A 15,872-nucleotide genomic window follows, 5' to 3' on the forward strand; every position below is an offset into this window, starting at 1 on the left:
ATCAACCCACCAACTGAGGATTAAGGGGATTCCCTTCAGAGCTTCTCTACATCATTTATTAATTAGCTGAAGTGGCTGGTCTTCAGCAGTGAACTGAATATTGAGAAATGGTTCCCGTGGTAGCTGGGGGAAATAGCTCTCTACCCCTGCTAGCAAAGGAATTCATGATCTGGTATTTTAATGCATACCTGTACTACAGATAAAGAAGAAAAGTAGTGGTATGTTTGATCTAGGAAGACTTAAAGGGTGCCTAATGTAACTACAGCAGTACAACGGTGTCAGTGAGGTAGAGAAACATGATAGGACATGATCATACTGGCTTCATTAAGCATTACTCTCAGCTGTTTTAAAGCTTATGTCAAGGGATGTGAGAGGATTTTCCAAAGAAAGAGGGCATCCAAAGTATCACTGGTGACAAATATATTGTGAAATGTTATGCAGAGAATCAGGACTTGAATAGTCCACAACACACACATCATGTGCAAGGGCGATGCATACCCCAGAATCTATAAAATAAGATATTCTGGCATAGGCTAGTTGAGGATACAACTGTAACAAGGGTGTGCACAGATCTCTAGCTGGAGATCTTAATACCAAATTCATGAAACTATACCAATTATTTTATTAATCTTTCTGCAACACCTAGAATTCTAGCTGCAAATGCCTTAAAATTTGGTCCATTCAGAGAACATACTGAATACATTTCTGATAGTCTATAGCAGTGGTTCCCAAACTTGTTCCGCCGCTTGTTCAGGGAAAGCCCCTGCCAGGCCGGGCCGGTTTGCCACTGCTTCCTGCAGCCCCCATTGGCCTGGAGCAGCGAACCGCGGCCACTAGGAGCCGTGATCGGAGCTGCGATCAGCCAAACCTGCGGACACGGTAGGTAAACAAACTAACCTGGCCCGGCAGGGGCTTTCCCTGAACAAGTGGCGGAACAAGTCTGGGAACCACTTGTCTATAGAAAGCAACAAGTTAAAGCAAAAGATACATTTATTAAAATACTGTAAAGCCAAAAGCCCTTTTGACATGTGTGTGGGTACAGGTGTATGCAATCATGAAAAAGGAGTGCTAACTGATTTGGAGAAGAATTGACCTGAACATTAACCCACAAACTCCAATACTGAACTAAACTTTGTTTTTCTTTGCCTTCTTGTGTTCTGCCAGGGACAGAAGTATCAAAATGTCCCCCCAAAAATATAAAATAAAAGCTAGACGTAGAGGGCCTGATACAGCAGTGTAAATCAGGAGTGGTTCCTCTGAAGTCAAAACCAATGTAAGGGAGATCAGTTGGGCCCATCCTGTGAGTATTGGGCCAATCCTTTCTGAGACCCAGCTGGAAACAGTATAAATCTTGCCAGACAGTTTTTTTTCATAAGATTTCTATTACCAGCAATTACCGCTGAGTAATAATTACTTCTTTTAAAAACAAAACAAAACACTGAATCTTAACAGTAAAATAAACACAATTTTCATGCTGCTGATACATTTCTCTGTTAAATATTTCTCCTTGGAAATGTATAGCTGGAAGATTGTTGGGCTCAAATATGTGCCCGTATTATACAAAACAATTCTTGCCCTGGAGATAGAAACCTTAGAGGTAACATATGACATTTTTATTTTCAAATGCCAGGGCTAATATTTCACAGACTAATCGACTAGACATGTATGCTAGTTCTATTAGGTTGGTCTCAAAACAGGAACACAGCTGCCAAAAATTTGATTCAGTCATTAAAACATAATAGTTGAAAAAACTGAAATTCTCCTAATCTCTATGGTCATTCTGCATCCATATCATTATGTATTATGTTAAGTGCTGACAGTGTGTGCTCAGTACTGTACAAAACACAGACTATAAATAGATAGGATGAGGAAAAAAAGCTAGTAAGGGCTACTGTTAGGGTTCCTTCCCCACTCTGAACTCTAGGGTACAGATGTGGGGACCCGCATGGAAGACCCCCTAAGCTTATTCTTACCAGCTTAGGTTAAAAACTTCCCCAAGGTACAAACTTTGCCTTGTCCTTGAACAGTATGCTGCCACCACCAAGCGTGTTAAACAAAGAACAGGGAAAGAGACCACTTGGAGACGTCTTCCCCCAAAATATCCCCCCAAGCCCTACACCCCCTTTCCTGGGGAGGCTTGAGAATAATATCCTAACCAATTTGTTACAAAATCATCAAAGACCCAAACCCCTGGTTCTTGGAAAAATCAGTCAGGTTCTTAAAAGCAGTATTTTATTAAAAAAAAAAGAAAAGTAAAAACCATCTCTGTAAAATCAGGATGGAAAATACTTTACAGGGTATTCAGATTCAAAACACAGAGGATCCCCCTCTGGGCAAAACCTTAAAGTTACAGAAAACAGGAATAAATCTCCCTCTTAACACAGGGAAAATTCACATAAAACAAAAGATGAACTAATCTGCCTTGCCTGGCTTACCTATACTGGTTGCAATATTGGAGACTTGGATTAGGATGGGTTGGAGAAGATGGATTTCTGTCTTGCCTCTTTCAGTCCCAAGAGAGAACAACCCCATAAACAAAGAGCACAAATAAAAACCTTTCCCCCGCCCAAACAAGATTTGAAAGTATCTTGTCCCCTTATTAGTCCTTTGGGTCAGGTACCAGCCAGGTTAGCTGAGCTTCTTAACCCTTTACAGGTAACAGGATGTTACCTCTGGCCAGGAGGGATTTTATAGCATTGTATACAGAAAGGTGGTTACCCTTCCCTTTATATTTATGACAGCTACATGTCAGATTATTCAGATGGTATAAATTCAGTGGCTTTCTGAGTTGGCTTCAAAGGAGCTATGCCGATTTAAAACAATTGAGGAATGGCTCTTTATTTGCAAATCAATTTGGAAATATCAATTTTAAAATCAAATGAATGTCTTGACTAGGGACCAAATGTTACAACCCTCATTCTTGGGAAGAGTCCCAAAGAGGCCAATGGGATTACATGTGCAAATTAGGACTATTTGCATTGCAAGACCTGCACAATCAGTTCCAGATTTGAAAAAATAATAATAATATTTCTTTAATTCAAAAAACATGTTGTAGCAAGTTATTCGACAACATAGGTGATACTACTTGAACTTTGGTGTTAAGTGATCTGGTATAAGTCATGAGATAGAATACATTAATAATGATATCACTGCATTACTATTTTAATACCATATCCTTACTTTTTCAAAGTAGTGTTCAGCATTATCTGTGCGATTCCCACCAATATCATGAGAATTACGTGGCTAAAAATGAGCGTACATGTTTCTGATTAATGTATTTTGACGATTGATTCATTTATTTATGCACAGAATAATTTTGGTTTTCTTTCATTGTTCGTTTGTAACTTTTATTATTTTATAAAATTCAGTGCAAGTGGATCCAGTGGCAGTACAGCGAGAGTCTGTAGGTGTTTGCCTATTATCTGCACACTGTCATTGTAAACTGTCATTCTATCACCGAAAGACATATGGTGTTTACAAAAGTGAACGTGTAAAGTAGCACAAAATAATGATGACTGTATAAAGTGTAACAAGTTACAGTTTTGAAGCTGTGACTCTAACTGTTAAAAGCTGATCATGTAAGCGTGGGCAACAATGCAAGAAAACCAGGAACACTACAATGTACATTTAAATCTCCGAAAAAGCCAAGATTCTGGGTGGCTTGTGTCACCATATCTCTACCCGAGTTGCCCACTGAAGGCGTTGCAGCCTGAGTTTCAGCAGCAGAATGAATTGGTCTCTGTGCCTGATGTTTTATAAACTTGTATATTAAATGTATCTACCAGTGTTTAAAGACAGCCATAAACTCTAAGGCCTCCATCTGCGTGCACATTTTTGATCACTGTCACTGAGCATACAAGCATTGCAGCTTGAAAACTGAGCATGCAAAGGAATAAGCAAACAAATGGAGGGTGGATTGAGGCACCTTTGAACTGTTGCCCCTAAATGCTTTGGGCCAAATTTTCACTGACATTAACAGAGTTATCCCAGCAGGGAATTTGGCCTCCTGTGTGCTACTTAAATCTTCCAGGTTTAGAAACTCCTTGGCCTTGGGAGACTATTTTCTTTTCTCTGCCTGAGCAGCTTTAGCTGGGCAAACTGGAAATGATGTTCACAAATAACTGATCTCAGTGTGGGACCGGAAAAGCATGAATATTAGTGTTTCTACTACAGCCTGCAGCTAGCACCAAATTGTTCTGATATGATGCAAAGCCCATTAAAGTCAAATCGCACATACAGGGTCAAATCCTGTGCCTTTACTTGGCTTGAAAAATAAATAGCTTAGAGAAAATTTTTTGAAAATTGCATAACATGCATACATATATTTTTTCACACAAGTTTTAGCTTTAAAACTTCAGTTGTTGTTTTTACTCAGATTCACAGATTTTAAGGCCAGAAGGGCCTACTGAAATAATCTAGTTTGACCTCCTGCATAACACAGGCTATAAAACTTCACCCAGTAATTCCTGCATCAATCCCATAACTTTTGTTTGAGCTTAGAGCAGTGGTTCCCAAACTTGTTCCACTCCTTGTGCAGGGAAAGCCCCTGGCAGGACGGGACGGTTTGTCTACCTGCCGCATCTGCAGATTCGGCAGATCGTGGCTCCCCGGTGGCTGCGGTTAGCTGCTTTAGGCCAATGGGAGATGCTGGAAGCGGCAGCCAGGACGTCCCTCGGCCCATGCCACTTCCAGCAGCTCCCATTGGCCTGGAGCCGCGAACCGCAGCCACTGAGAGCCGCAATCAGCCGAACCTGCGGACGTGGCAAGTAAACAAACTGGCCTGCCCTGCCAAGGGCTTTCCCTGCACAAGCCTTGGAACAAGTTTGGGACCCACTGGCTTAGAGCATCTCTTTTGCAATATGCATGTTCCAAAAAGGGTGGCTAGCATTTTTTTCAGAAGGAAAAGTGATTTTTTTTTCCCTCCACAGTTTCACAGTTAAAATGTGGCTTGCAGGATTCCTTAAAATAAATAGTTCACCTTCAGGAAGAGACAAACTGGAAGATTTTACCTCCAAGGGTGAATGTCTGAGAAAGTTATAAGCATGTGAAAATGGGGGTTATAATAGAATTTGTTTTGCAACCTTGAGGTTAAGGTAAGCTGGGACCATCAGCAAACAGTAGAAGCACAGATAAAGGGAAGCAATAATATCAATATTTTAATAGTTTCCTTTTGTTGTATGGTTAGTTGAGATACAATATTGGACACTGCCAAATAGATACAAAAAGTAATAGGTGAAATCCTGGCTCTATTGAAATAAACAGGCGTTTTGCCATCCACTTCATCAGAGCTAAGATTTCACCCAGGGTATGTTAAGAATAAGAGGATACACTTCTAGTATTTCTAAATTTAACAAATGTTGATCCTGCAAGTTGTCAAAAGCTTGTTCTACTAAAATATTGTGGATATGGAAGTGCTAGACTAAAGATGAGTAAGTTTCTGTACTAGCAAAAACGATGATAATGTAAAAAGGCATTAAATAGCAAAGGAGGTTATTATGATCATGATAAAATATTCTTGAATGTAAATATCTGCTCTAATAAAAAATTAGACTCAGATGCTGAAAATGAACTTGTGTGCCATGAACTGGATGCAGAAACAATCTCTTTCTTACCAGAATTTTAATGAGCTCCGAAGCAATCCAACTGTATCTATTTGTACAGTAGGGATGGCTCTGAATATAGAGTTCCTGGGATATCACCTATTGTACAATTTTCTCTGTTTTTAATCTCCTAATATAAAATATTGCTAAGTAAATTATATTTGAGCAATGGATCTATTGGCAAATATTAACTAAAATTAAAAAGAAATGTTGATGATGTTCCTTTCTCCCATTCTTATTCTTTGTTTGTCGACTTCTGTGTAATCATATAATGTAATTTGGGGATTCCTTATGAATTTATGAATGATTAGTTGAATGCAAACTCCTCCTAGGGTATTAGGAGAGGAAGGTTCCACAATATGTCATTGGAAAGACAAATTTCTCTGGTGTGCCGTAAAGTCATGGATTTGACCTGTGACCTTGATTGGCCACGTTTGACCTCCTCCTGGACTACTAGTTAATATTTTTAAAACGTCAACAGAACTGTTGACAGTACAGTTATTTTCTTATGTAAGCAGTATATGCTACAAGAATCAGCTCCTGAAAACACTTACTAATAGGTATACCTAGTTCATGACAAGAAGGTTTGTCCTAATGGGAGGAACACAGGACAGACTAAGAGTCCCACCTGTTGCAAGAGCAGGAAGGGGAGGTGCCTGTTTTTCCTGTGAGGAATTGGGACATGTGAGGAAGCATAGTCCTCACAAGAAGGTAAAACATAGCCAGGAAAGGGGCCAGGTTTCAAGAAAGAAAGAGCCAATTGCCCTCAATATGGGGCATAGTAGTGGTAGTAGCAGAGAAGGCCAACAGGTTGGTAATGACAGAAAGTGGGAAGGAACTAGAAGGAAGAAATGGTCCCATGAAGATAAAACTGAATGATACTAGGACAATTACAGAGGCTAACCAATATACAGTGGGGAACTCAGATCCTGAGGGAAAGGCTGCTGAGGGAGAGCAGACCAAGGCAGGAGTTACAAGAGAAGTTGGTAGCTGTAGAGCAAGCCATGCAAGTGGCTTCACAAGACTTAGAGTATAAGCAGAAGTACCAGAACACCATGGAAGAGAAGAGTAAACTGCTTCTCATGGTGGGTGACCCAGAGATGGAGCAAGATGACTTGCAAGCCCAGCTTCAGCAACTCCAGGATAGAAGGTATCCATACTCACCCCACACAAGGCATGAGCTGGTTAAATATGGCCAATTGACCTCATAGGCTGCACCTCGAGGAGAACCAGGGACAAAGTCTAATTGAAGATGAAGCCCACCTGGGCAGGAGCAGGCTGGGGCTTATATAAAGCCTGGAAGTTGAGAGCAGGAGGGAGCTATAGGGAGGTGCTCTGCAGTCACTCCAGAGAGAGAAAGGGAATTGGCAAGAGGAAAGGAGATCTATGGGGAGAGTAAGCCCTGGACTACAGAGTGGCAAGAAGCCAAGAGGGGTGGGGTAGCCACTGCAAATAGAAGAAGCTTGCGTTGGTAAATCCTGAGGTGGGGCAGAAGACAAAGAAGTGAGGTAGGAAGGTGCCCAGGGAAATAGCAATGGGGTCTGAGATTGAGCAGATGGTGGTTGCTAGGCATCGGGTCCCTGGGCTGGAACCTGGAGACAGTGGGGAGCCAGGGTTCCCTACCAGCCAGTGGACCTGGACTTGGACCAGAGACTGTCTGACATGGGATATGGACGGCTTGTCCCATCGGATGCTGACACCTGGAAGAGGAGGACTAAATAATGATCTGGCTGGAAGGCCGAGTCACGGAGAGGGAGCACCCTAAATCCCAGCAGGGGGAAGGGGCACAGTACAAGGAACTAATGGAAGGGAGTGCCAGACCAAGCAAGAGCTGATCTCTAGACCCAGGCACAAGGAGGCATCCCAGCAGTGATCGAACCCCATTACAAAGCCCAACACAAAGACACAGGAACAAAAAACATTGAGGGAACCACTAACTCAACCAATCAGAGAAAAGCATAAATAAATGCAATAGGATAATTCATCACATGAACAGTCTAATTCTATGAGACTGGCTCTTAGTTTAGTGGAGTTTAAAATAAATCTTCTCTTTGAAGACACTAAATTGTTCTTTTATATTCTTATATTATCTTCAATTTTAAGATTTTTTTGGGAAAGATACTTTGTTTATTGGAAAAACAGAAGAACAGATTCTTAAAAAGGAAATTTCACATTTGGAAACTATACCCCCTATCCAGCAAAGGCCTTAAGCACATGCTTAGCTTTAAGGATGTGAGTAGTCCCATTGACTTCTATAGGATTATTCACATGATTAATGTTAAGCATGTGCTTAAGTCTTTGCTGAATAGTAACCTAAATATTATGGCTTCAAGAAATGAGCAGTGCAGTCCTGGTGAAATGAAATGATAGAATTTTTACTTACATTTTTACTTCCAAACACATTTTAAAATCATATGGACTATGAAATTCCAAAGCTCCATTAATTAAACTGCGTGAAATGGTAAAGCTACTTCATACTGAAGTATCCAAATTGTTTTCCTGAAACTATAGGCACTGTATACATTTGAAGCCGAGAAAGTACTTACTGATTGCAGAGTCATAGGAGGTTGAGTTGTGTTCATCTCGGATAAAAGGAAATGGAGAAAGGTAGGCATGTGTGCAATTCTTAGACGGCGATTGGTTGGCTAGGGGGAAAAAAAGCCTAAACATTAATGTCAAGTATTTATATGATCATGAGTTGTATTTGTGCTGAGTAGAACACTTTTAAACACATTCTCTAAAGTGGCAGACTGAATTCTATGGGTCCAGCCTCCAGGTTCTTATTCAGGCAAAAGCCCCATTAACCTCACTGAGGGTTTTGCCTGAGTAAGGGATATCAGCTGTCAGCTCCATGCCATCTGGGGATTCCTGGACCTAAGGAGAATGCCCAATTAGGGCAGCTGTAAGGGTAATTTGCACTGCCAAAGCAGTAAAAGCAATCATTTTGGTGGCCAGAATCTGGGGTGTGTGTGTGAGAGAAAGAGAGAGAGAGAGTCCTTATTTATGAGATAATAGCATAGATATAGATATAGATATTGCACCAGATAAAGAAGAAAAAGAATAGGAGTACTTGTGGCACCTTAGAGACTAACCAATTTATTTGAGCATGAGCTTTCGTGAGCTACAGCTCACTTCATGAAAAAGAATTTCAGCCTTTGCATTAACATGGTAAAGGTAATGTAAAAATATAAACTACACTTACTGTACCAGAATTTCCAAATATTGTTAGTGTCCTCTTCTACAATTCCAAGAAACCAGCACCTCCAGAAGAAACCTTCATGGTGGAAAGTGACCACCTCCTCCTGCACAAAACAAACACAATCTTTGTCGCCTGCATGCATGAGCACAGTCAAGGTATTTTTCAGGTAGCTAACAGAATCAAATCCCATCAAATACAGGTTTTTAGTTGAAAATGCATCTTACCTGAATGCAGATTATTTAAAGAAAATCTGTACAATTATAGCTCCTTTGTCAAAAGCTCAGCTCGCACCTCGTGGTTCTGAGCACAGTGGGCCTGAACAAAGCCAAATTAAGTAAATAAAAATCCACTAAGTGCAGTAGGCTTTGGATCAGGCCCATAAACACCAGAGTCAGACCTAGTGTCCATACAGTATGTTCTTTCTACGTGAAGAAGAGATTAACACATCTGTGAAACTAATGCCAGCTATTATTCTGAAGAAAAAATATACATACTAACCGTGGTATTGTTTGGACCTTCTGAACATCTTCCAACTTCTGTAGCAAGAAGCCAGTAATCTGTCCCAAAGGCCACCAAAAAGAGCAAAACTCCCAGCGCCCCGAAGAAGCCTCCAAAAAATATCCCCACATTCAGTTTCATCATTGATTTGTTTCCAAATGAATCTGAATATTTTTTTAAGTATTTTAAAAATCAACCCTCTCAAAGTAAAAAATTAGGCAAGTGGACAATAGGTGCTGGTTGGAGAATTCACCCTGTGTTTGAAAAAATTTCTCTTTCCTTGCCTTTCGGTTTTTCCCTGTGCCTTGTGGGTTGATTTGTGTTCCCTGACTTGTGTTCCACAAGGCTGACTTCAGCCTGACAAATGGAAAGGCCCTTCTATTTTAGGACATTGATGGAAGAGCTTGACTCTGTTTCTCTATCAAGGCGTGGCCAGTCAAAAATAGCTGACCTTCCCCTAACTATTCAGAGAGACAGGGAGTGACTTGAAATATTATTGCAGTTGGTGCACCAGCAACAGTGAAAGGGAAATGAAGCTGCAGAGCCCTCATTATTCCACCTGGGCTGCATTGCAGCACATAGTTACAACAAGCACTTACAACATGTAAATTTGGCAGTGAACATTTCTCCTGCCATTAGCAGGAAAGCGAACACACACAAAATCCCAACTTGAATGAAAACTTTTGTTGTAAATTCAGTTTGCTTTAAAAGGGAATATTTTGCAATTAGCTTCAGTTAATTATGCTAGATTAAGTCTTCAAGTGCTTTATTTACTTATTCAGATTTATATACAATACACTTCTACCCCAATATAACGCGACCCAATATAACACGAATTTGGATATAATGCGGTAAAGCAGCGCTCCGGGGGAGCAGGGCTGCGCGCTCCGGTGGATCAAAGCAAGTTCGATATAACGCGGTTTCATATAACGCGGTAAGATTTTTTGGCTCCCGAGGACAGTGTTATATCGGGGTAGAGGTGCAGATAATAGCACCTATCCAAGGCACTCAGCCACCCCCTACACATATTAAACTGCAATACTGTAGAAAGAAAGCAGTCTCCAAAACCAGAAAGAGAATCAAATCCCTGCAGCCACAGGTCTCAATCCCTGCTGCATAAATGTTAGCCGTTCTAAAAAGAAGGAGCTTTGCCACACGCTCTGAAGGCCAATGGAACATGACAGGGGAATGAATTCCTAAGTCCCCCACAGAGAAAGCCCTACCAGTACCCTTCTCTTTTGATGGCAAGTGAGCATTCCCAAGAATATATGACACAACATGAGTACATGGAACATTCCCAAGAATGGGTGCTGATATGGCACAATGTTCCAAACCCTCCAGTCCTTACTCAGGCAAAACTCCATTGATTTCCCATCCTGGGAAGCAGTGAAGTTAAGGGAGCTATGGCAATTTACCCCAGCAGAGGATCAGTCCCAGAGAACCCTATTATTTTGGATAAGCTAGCTACCCCGCCACAGGAACACTGCTGGCAGCAATCTTTCTGGATCTTACACAGGCATGTTTGGGGAAAGAAAGTGAAAGAAGCTCCCTGTGCCAACCAACATCAAACCCATATCAGAAAACCCCACAGCTGAGTGGTAAAGGTTTTTCAACGTCTGGATAAGATTTTACACAATTAGTATATCTAACCAATGCCACATATGCAGGTTGTTAGAAGACATATTTACTGCAAACCTGATATATATTTATTAAGTTAGAATAGCGCAAAATGGAAGTGTGATATTCTTTTATGGCGATGGCCCTTTTACACTGAACAACTTAGACACATGAAAGTAAATGCATTTTTCAATCACAGATTGTCAGTATTTCCTTTTTTTTAGAGTTACTGATACTATTTATTTTGTCACACTACAAAGAAGCATGTGCAGTGAATGTGGTTCAACTATAAAAGAAAGTAAAGCAACTTTTATTAAGGGATTAGTCCTGGATTAGAATGGTGTGTTCTACTAACAGAACCATGGAAAGTGTCATGAAACAATTATTTGAAGTCAAAGTTATCCTATTACCTTGGGAACTATTAACTTACAAATCATTTTTGCCCAAAGCTCAACAAATCTTGATCTTGCAATCACTGAAGTCAATGGGGGTGAGGGCGTTGCCATTGACTACGGTGGATCTAAAGTCATGCAAGTTCCTACCATAAGTGAAACTTTCCAACATTGTCTTACACATATTATATTATTTGTATTCTTTTTTTTCAGAATGATCACGTGTTATAATACGATCTATTATAATGTAAAGTTTTATTTAATAACTGGACACAAAAGGTCAAAGTGAGCTGATGTGGAATTCATTTTGATTTGCTGTACATCATAGATTGCCTTAAAGAATATTATTTCCCAATTTTATGGAATATAAATTTATTTTCAATTTTATTAATTTATCCCATCAAACATATCAGTTGGACAACACTGGGGCCCGTATTGAGAAGGTGAACAAGCCTGAATTTGGTCTTCTTTACAATATTATTCTAAGTGAAAATAATAATATTAATACTTACAGGGGGTCCCTCGTATACTTCGGGGTTGCATTCTTGAAAAGGGCAATAGAGATCAAAGCGACCTCTCAGCGCCTCCTGCATGCAGGGGAACAGCTGTGTCTCAGCATGCAGGAGGCGCTTGGAGGGATGGGGAGAAGCAGGGCCACCGACAGACAGGAGGCGCTGGGGGTGGGGGATGCTGGCTGCTGGTGGGTGCTAAGCACCCACAGAAAAGCCATCCAAAAGATGAAGCGACGGATATGTGGATCAGGACCAACATTAATCGGAACACATTTCCATATTCATGAGTGACAGATATGTGAAATGACGGATAAGCGGGAGACATATACGAGGGACCCCTGGTCTATAGTTGCTTTCTTCCATACATCTCAAATCATTTTATGAAGATAGATAAGCATAATTATTCCTATTTTTACAACTGAGGAAAGTGCAATTACTTATCCAAAGTTACAGAGTAAGTTAATGCCAGAGCAAGGAATAGAACTCAGGTTTCCAGACCCTAAGTTTTGTACCATAACCATTGGACTACAGATTGTGAAAGTAATAAAACACTTAATTTAATTCTTGGTATATAAGCCTGTGCAAGAGACACTTGTAGTCAGGGCTGGCCCTGGACCAAATGGTGCCCCAGGCTAGAAGCGTCTTCAGTGCCTCCCCTACCCCTCCATTTGTTACATTTTTAATACCTTATTTTTTATTGCATTTGTAGCCCATGTCACAACTTTGATGCACAATTTGCATCCATGATTTATCCCTGTCATATAAGAAGATAAATGTGGACGCTAGGATCTGTAAATCTGTATTTATTAATGCCATATATATGCAAATAAAAAAATTAGTTTCCTCTAAGCTGACAGAAACTTTTTTTAATTTTAAGAATAACTAAAATATTCTAACATCAAGAAATTGAACTGTGTACCAACATTGGGTGGAACAGTATTTAAAAATTTTACAGTAGGTGACAGCCTTAGAATGTTAACCCTATTCCTTTCGTTCCAAAGGTCGCTTTTCTTACCTTTTCCCTCACAAACTCAAGCACAGCATTAGAGAGATCTAAAGACTGGCCAATGGCATTTTCAAGCAATAAAATAGCAAGCAATGTCAATCTCTCATCAGCCATTGTCGATCGAAGATATGTTTTAATGAGCCTGTGCTTCAAAAAGCTACGCTCACCACTTGCGTAGCTGGCAGCATGAGCAGAATCTTCAAAGCGATCCACACATTAGAAAATGTGTCCTTCAGCTCTGCATCATGAAAGAATTGGAGAACTTGAAGTGGAGAGTGCTTTCTGTGTGGCAAAATGTGACGGATGTTGTCCAATTCTATATAGAGATCTTTGTCATTGACATCCAACCATTCCCCATGTGTCAGCATCCAATGAAGGTCCATAAAATTGTTCAAGAGTGTTTTCCTGTCCACTGGCAGCTTACTGATGTCATACCAAACCCCCCAGATCTTTTCGTGGTGCTTCATTTGTCTGAACCTTTCTTTGATGGACCCTTGAGCAGTGTCAACAGCGAGCAAAAAAACTCCCTCTTGAATTTTTCTTCTGAGCTTCCCATCACCTCATCTTTGTCCTCGTAACAAAACTGTCTCTTCTTCCAATGAATACGAGTTTCCTTGAAGACAGGCTCAACTCCTAAGTTTTCCACCCTTCCTTTGCAGCAGTGATGGCATCTTCAAATCCATTGTCTCTGTAGGCCACAACGAAATCAAGGCAGCTTCTCATCAAAGAAGTAGCAGTCGCGATGTCCATTGACTAAGTTTGGAATCATAGAATATCAGGGTTGGAAGGGACCTCAGGAGGTCATCTAGTCCAACCCCCTGCTCAAAGCAGGACCAATCCCCAATTTTTGCCCCAGATCACTAAATGGCCCCCTCAAGGATTGAACTCACAACCCTGGGTTTAGCAGGCCAATGCTCAAACCACTGAGCTATCCCTCCCCCCATGCCTTGCTTATAATGATTACTTGGAACAGGATATTGTGCCAAACCACAAATCACAACTGAGACCAGAAATTTGAAGTCAGAGATCTGGTTTGCCAGGCTTTTCGCCTCATGTCGGATTCTGGCCTCAGCTTTACTTGACTGTGCTAGTTCCGTCAGGGTGTCATAGACCTCAGTCACTTGGTACCTCACTGGCCTTATGCTGTCAATACGGCTCTCCCAGAGAGTGTCACTTACCAGCTTCATGGTCAGATTTGTAACACTGTCCATGAGGATCTTCCACCTGATAGCTGATGCTGAAAACAGGATGTATATCCTTTGTAGTATTCCAAAGAGAGATAACTGAATCTACAGAAGATGAAGCTGCATCTGACACAACCAGGTAAGGGAATGGCAACCAGAAGGCATGAAGAAAGATTCAGCACAAGGATCCTTGCCTGGGTGCCACTGTTTCTTCCCTTCGTGTTCACACCATTGTCATAGCCTTGGTAAATCTGCTAATTCTTTAGTAATAGGACTTCCATCATTTATGCTTCACTCCTCAATTTCTTCTGCACTGAGATGATCACTCCTGCCTAACGCACGGTCTATGTTGTTCTGTTTCAAATATTTTCCCATCAGATTTGCCCCTTGCTGCAAACTATATTGCAATTGAGCTTTTCACTTCCTATACGGAGCTCCTGAAGGTTTCTTCAGGGGCATCTTTTATTTTCTGTGGGGGGAAACAGACAGTATGAGGAAGAGCAAAAGTCTATGTTCCACAGACTTAGAAAGTCATTACACATTACATGTTAAGCATGGCAAAAGAAGTAACAGTATTTCTTTTATATTGTTGTGTAGAAAGGGGTTTGATAGATAGCTCTGGCATCTCATTAAATATGTCCTTTATTAGTTGCTACTTATCTTCAATTCTTAAAACACAAGTACACTTTCACAATTACACAATAAAACAAGGTTCACAATATTGCAGCTGGGCTCTCACTTCACTTCAGTTCATCCTTATATCTCACTGACTGACTGGATACGCCACGCCACACCATGCCCCTTATATACCTGCAAGGGCATGGATGACAATATTCTAAGAGGTTCAAGGAAAATGTAGTTCTCAAAAAGTCTGTTAGGTTCTCCAAGGTTTCACAAAGGTCCACAACATTCTAGGAGGTTAGTGGAAAATTAATCCACATATGGAATACTTGAAACATTTTACCTCAAACATTATATTTTCCCTTTTGTTGCTAACAAAAGAAACAACACCCTAAGCCCGGCGCCCTCCAAGCCCCGCACCCCGGGTGATCTCCTGGGTTGCCTGTCCCTAAATCCAGCCCTGCTTGTAGCAGACAGAAGGAGAGATACCTATGGCTCTGATCCTGCAAGCACTTCCACATGTGAGTAACTTCACTCATATGACTAGTTCGGTTGAACTCAATTGACAGCTACGTCATTTGTTTATTTTTAAAATACTGTACATGCCGTGTTTTGGTTCTTAATTTAGAATGTTCATTCTAAGAGGCCCTAATTTAATTATTCTCTTCGTTATTTATGGCATGATCTCTGGCCTTCATATCTTCCAAATACTCTAACATCTTCGGTATTATGCCTTTCTAAATTGGGAATGAATCAGAAGCCATATTAAGACTTGTTATGTCCTAATGAAAATTCATGTTGTCCACCACTTGAATACTTGCATTAAACCCTGAAGGTTCATCACTAGAAAGTAAAATCAATCAAGGTAAAGAAAAGTGTGTCTTATCAAAATAAAACAATCATTCTTTTGAATCTTACTGTAAGGTCAGTCACTGATTCATAATATCTAATGCCCATAAGTGTCTGTAGTAAGACTAGGATTTTAAAAACAAAAGTTAACTGGGCCAAATTCATCCATGCTATAAAAAATTCCACTGAGTTTAATGAGTTTATTCTAGGGATCAATTTCTCTCATTACGCCTAATTTTTGTTAACTGATTTTGTTACTTTTTAGTGTGCCAGACTGTAGTAAAGGACCTAATACAAAGGATTAATTCAGATATATCATTTAAGAAAACTGACAAGATTTTTAAGATTCAGTCTGTTTTGAATAAGCCTACAACTGACTCCTAACTCTGCATGT

General features: G+C 40.5%; 1 protein-coding gene across 1 annotated transcript in view; it reads right to left on the minus strand.

Moving 5' to 3' along the window:
- Positions 1 to 15,872, minus strand: part of TMEM182 (transmembrane protein 182) — a 41,780-nt gene that overhangs the window by 20,079 nt on the left and 5,829 nt on the right. Inside the window, 4 exon segments of the mRNA XM_073351546.1 lie at positions 8,147 to 8,245; positions 8,803 to 8,902; positions 12,834 to 12,997; positions 13,000 to 14,477. Coding sequence (XP_073207647.1) covers positions 8,147 to 8,245; positions 8,803 to 8,902; positions 12,834 to 12,997; positions 13,000 to 13,291 — 655 coding nt within the window. The 5' untranslated portion in view covers positions 13,292 to 14,477.

Source organism: Lepidochelys kempii, chromosome 1, assembly GCF_965140285.1.
Source record: "Lepidochelys kempii isolate rLepKem1 chromosome 1, rLepKem1.hap1, whole genome shotgun sequence".
In the NCBI taxonomy this organism is placed as follows: Eukaryota; Metazoa; Chordata; order Testudines; family Cheloniidae; genus Lepidochelys; species Lepidochelys kempii.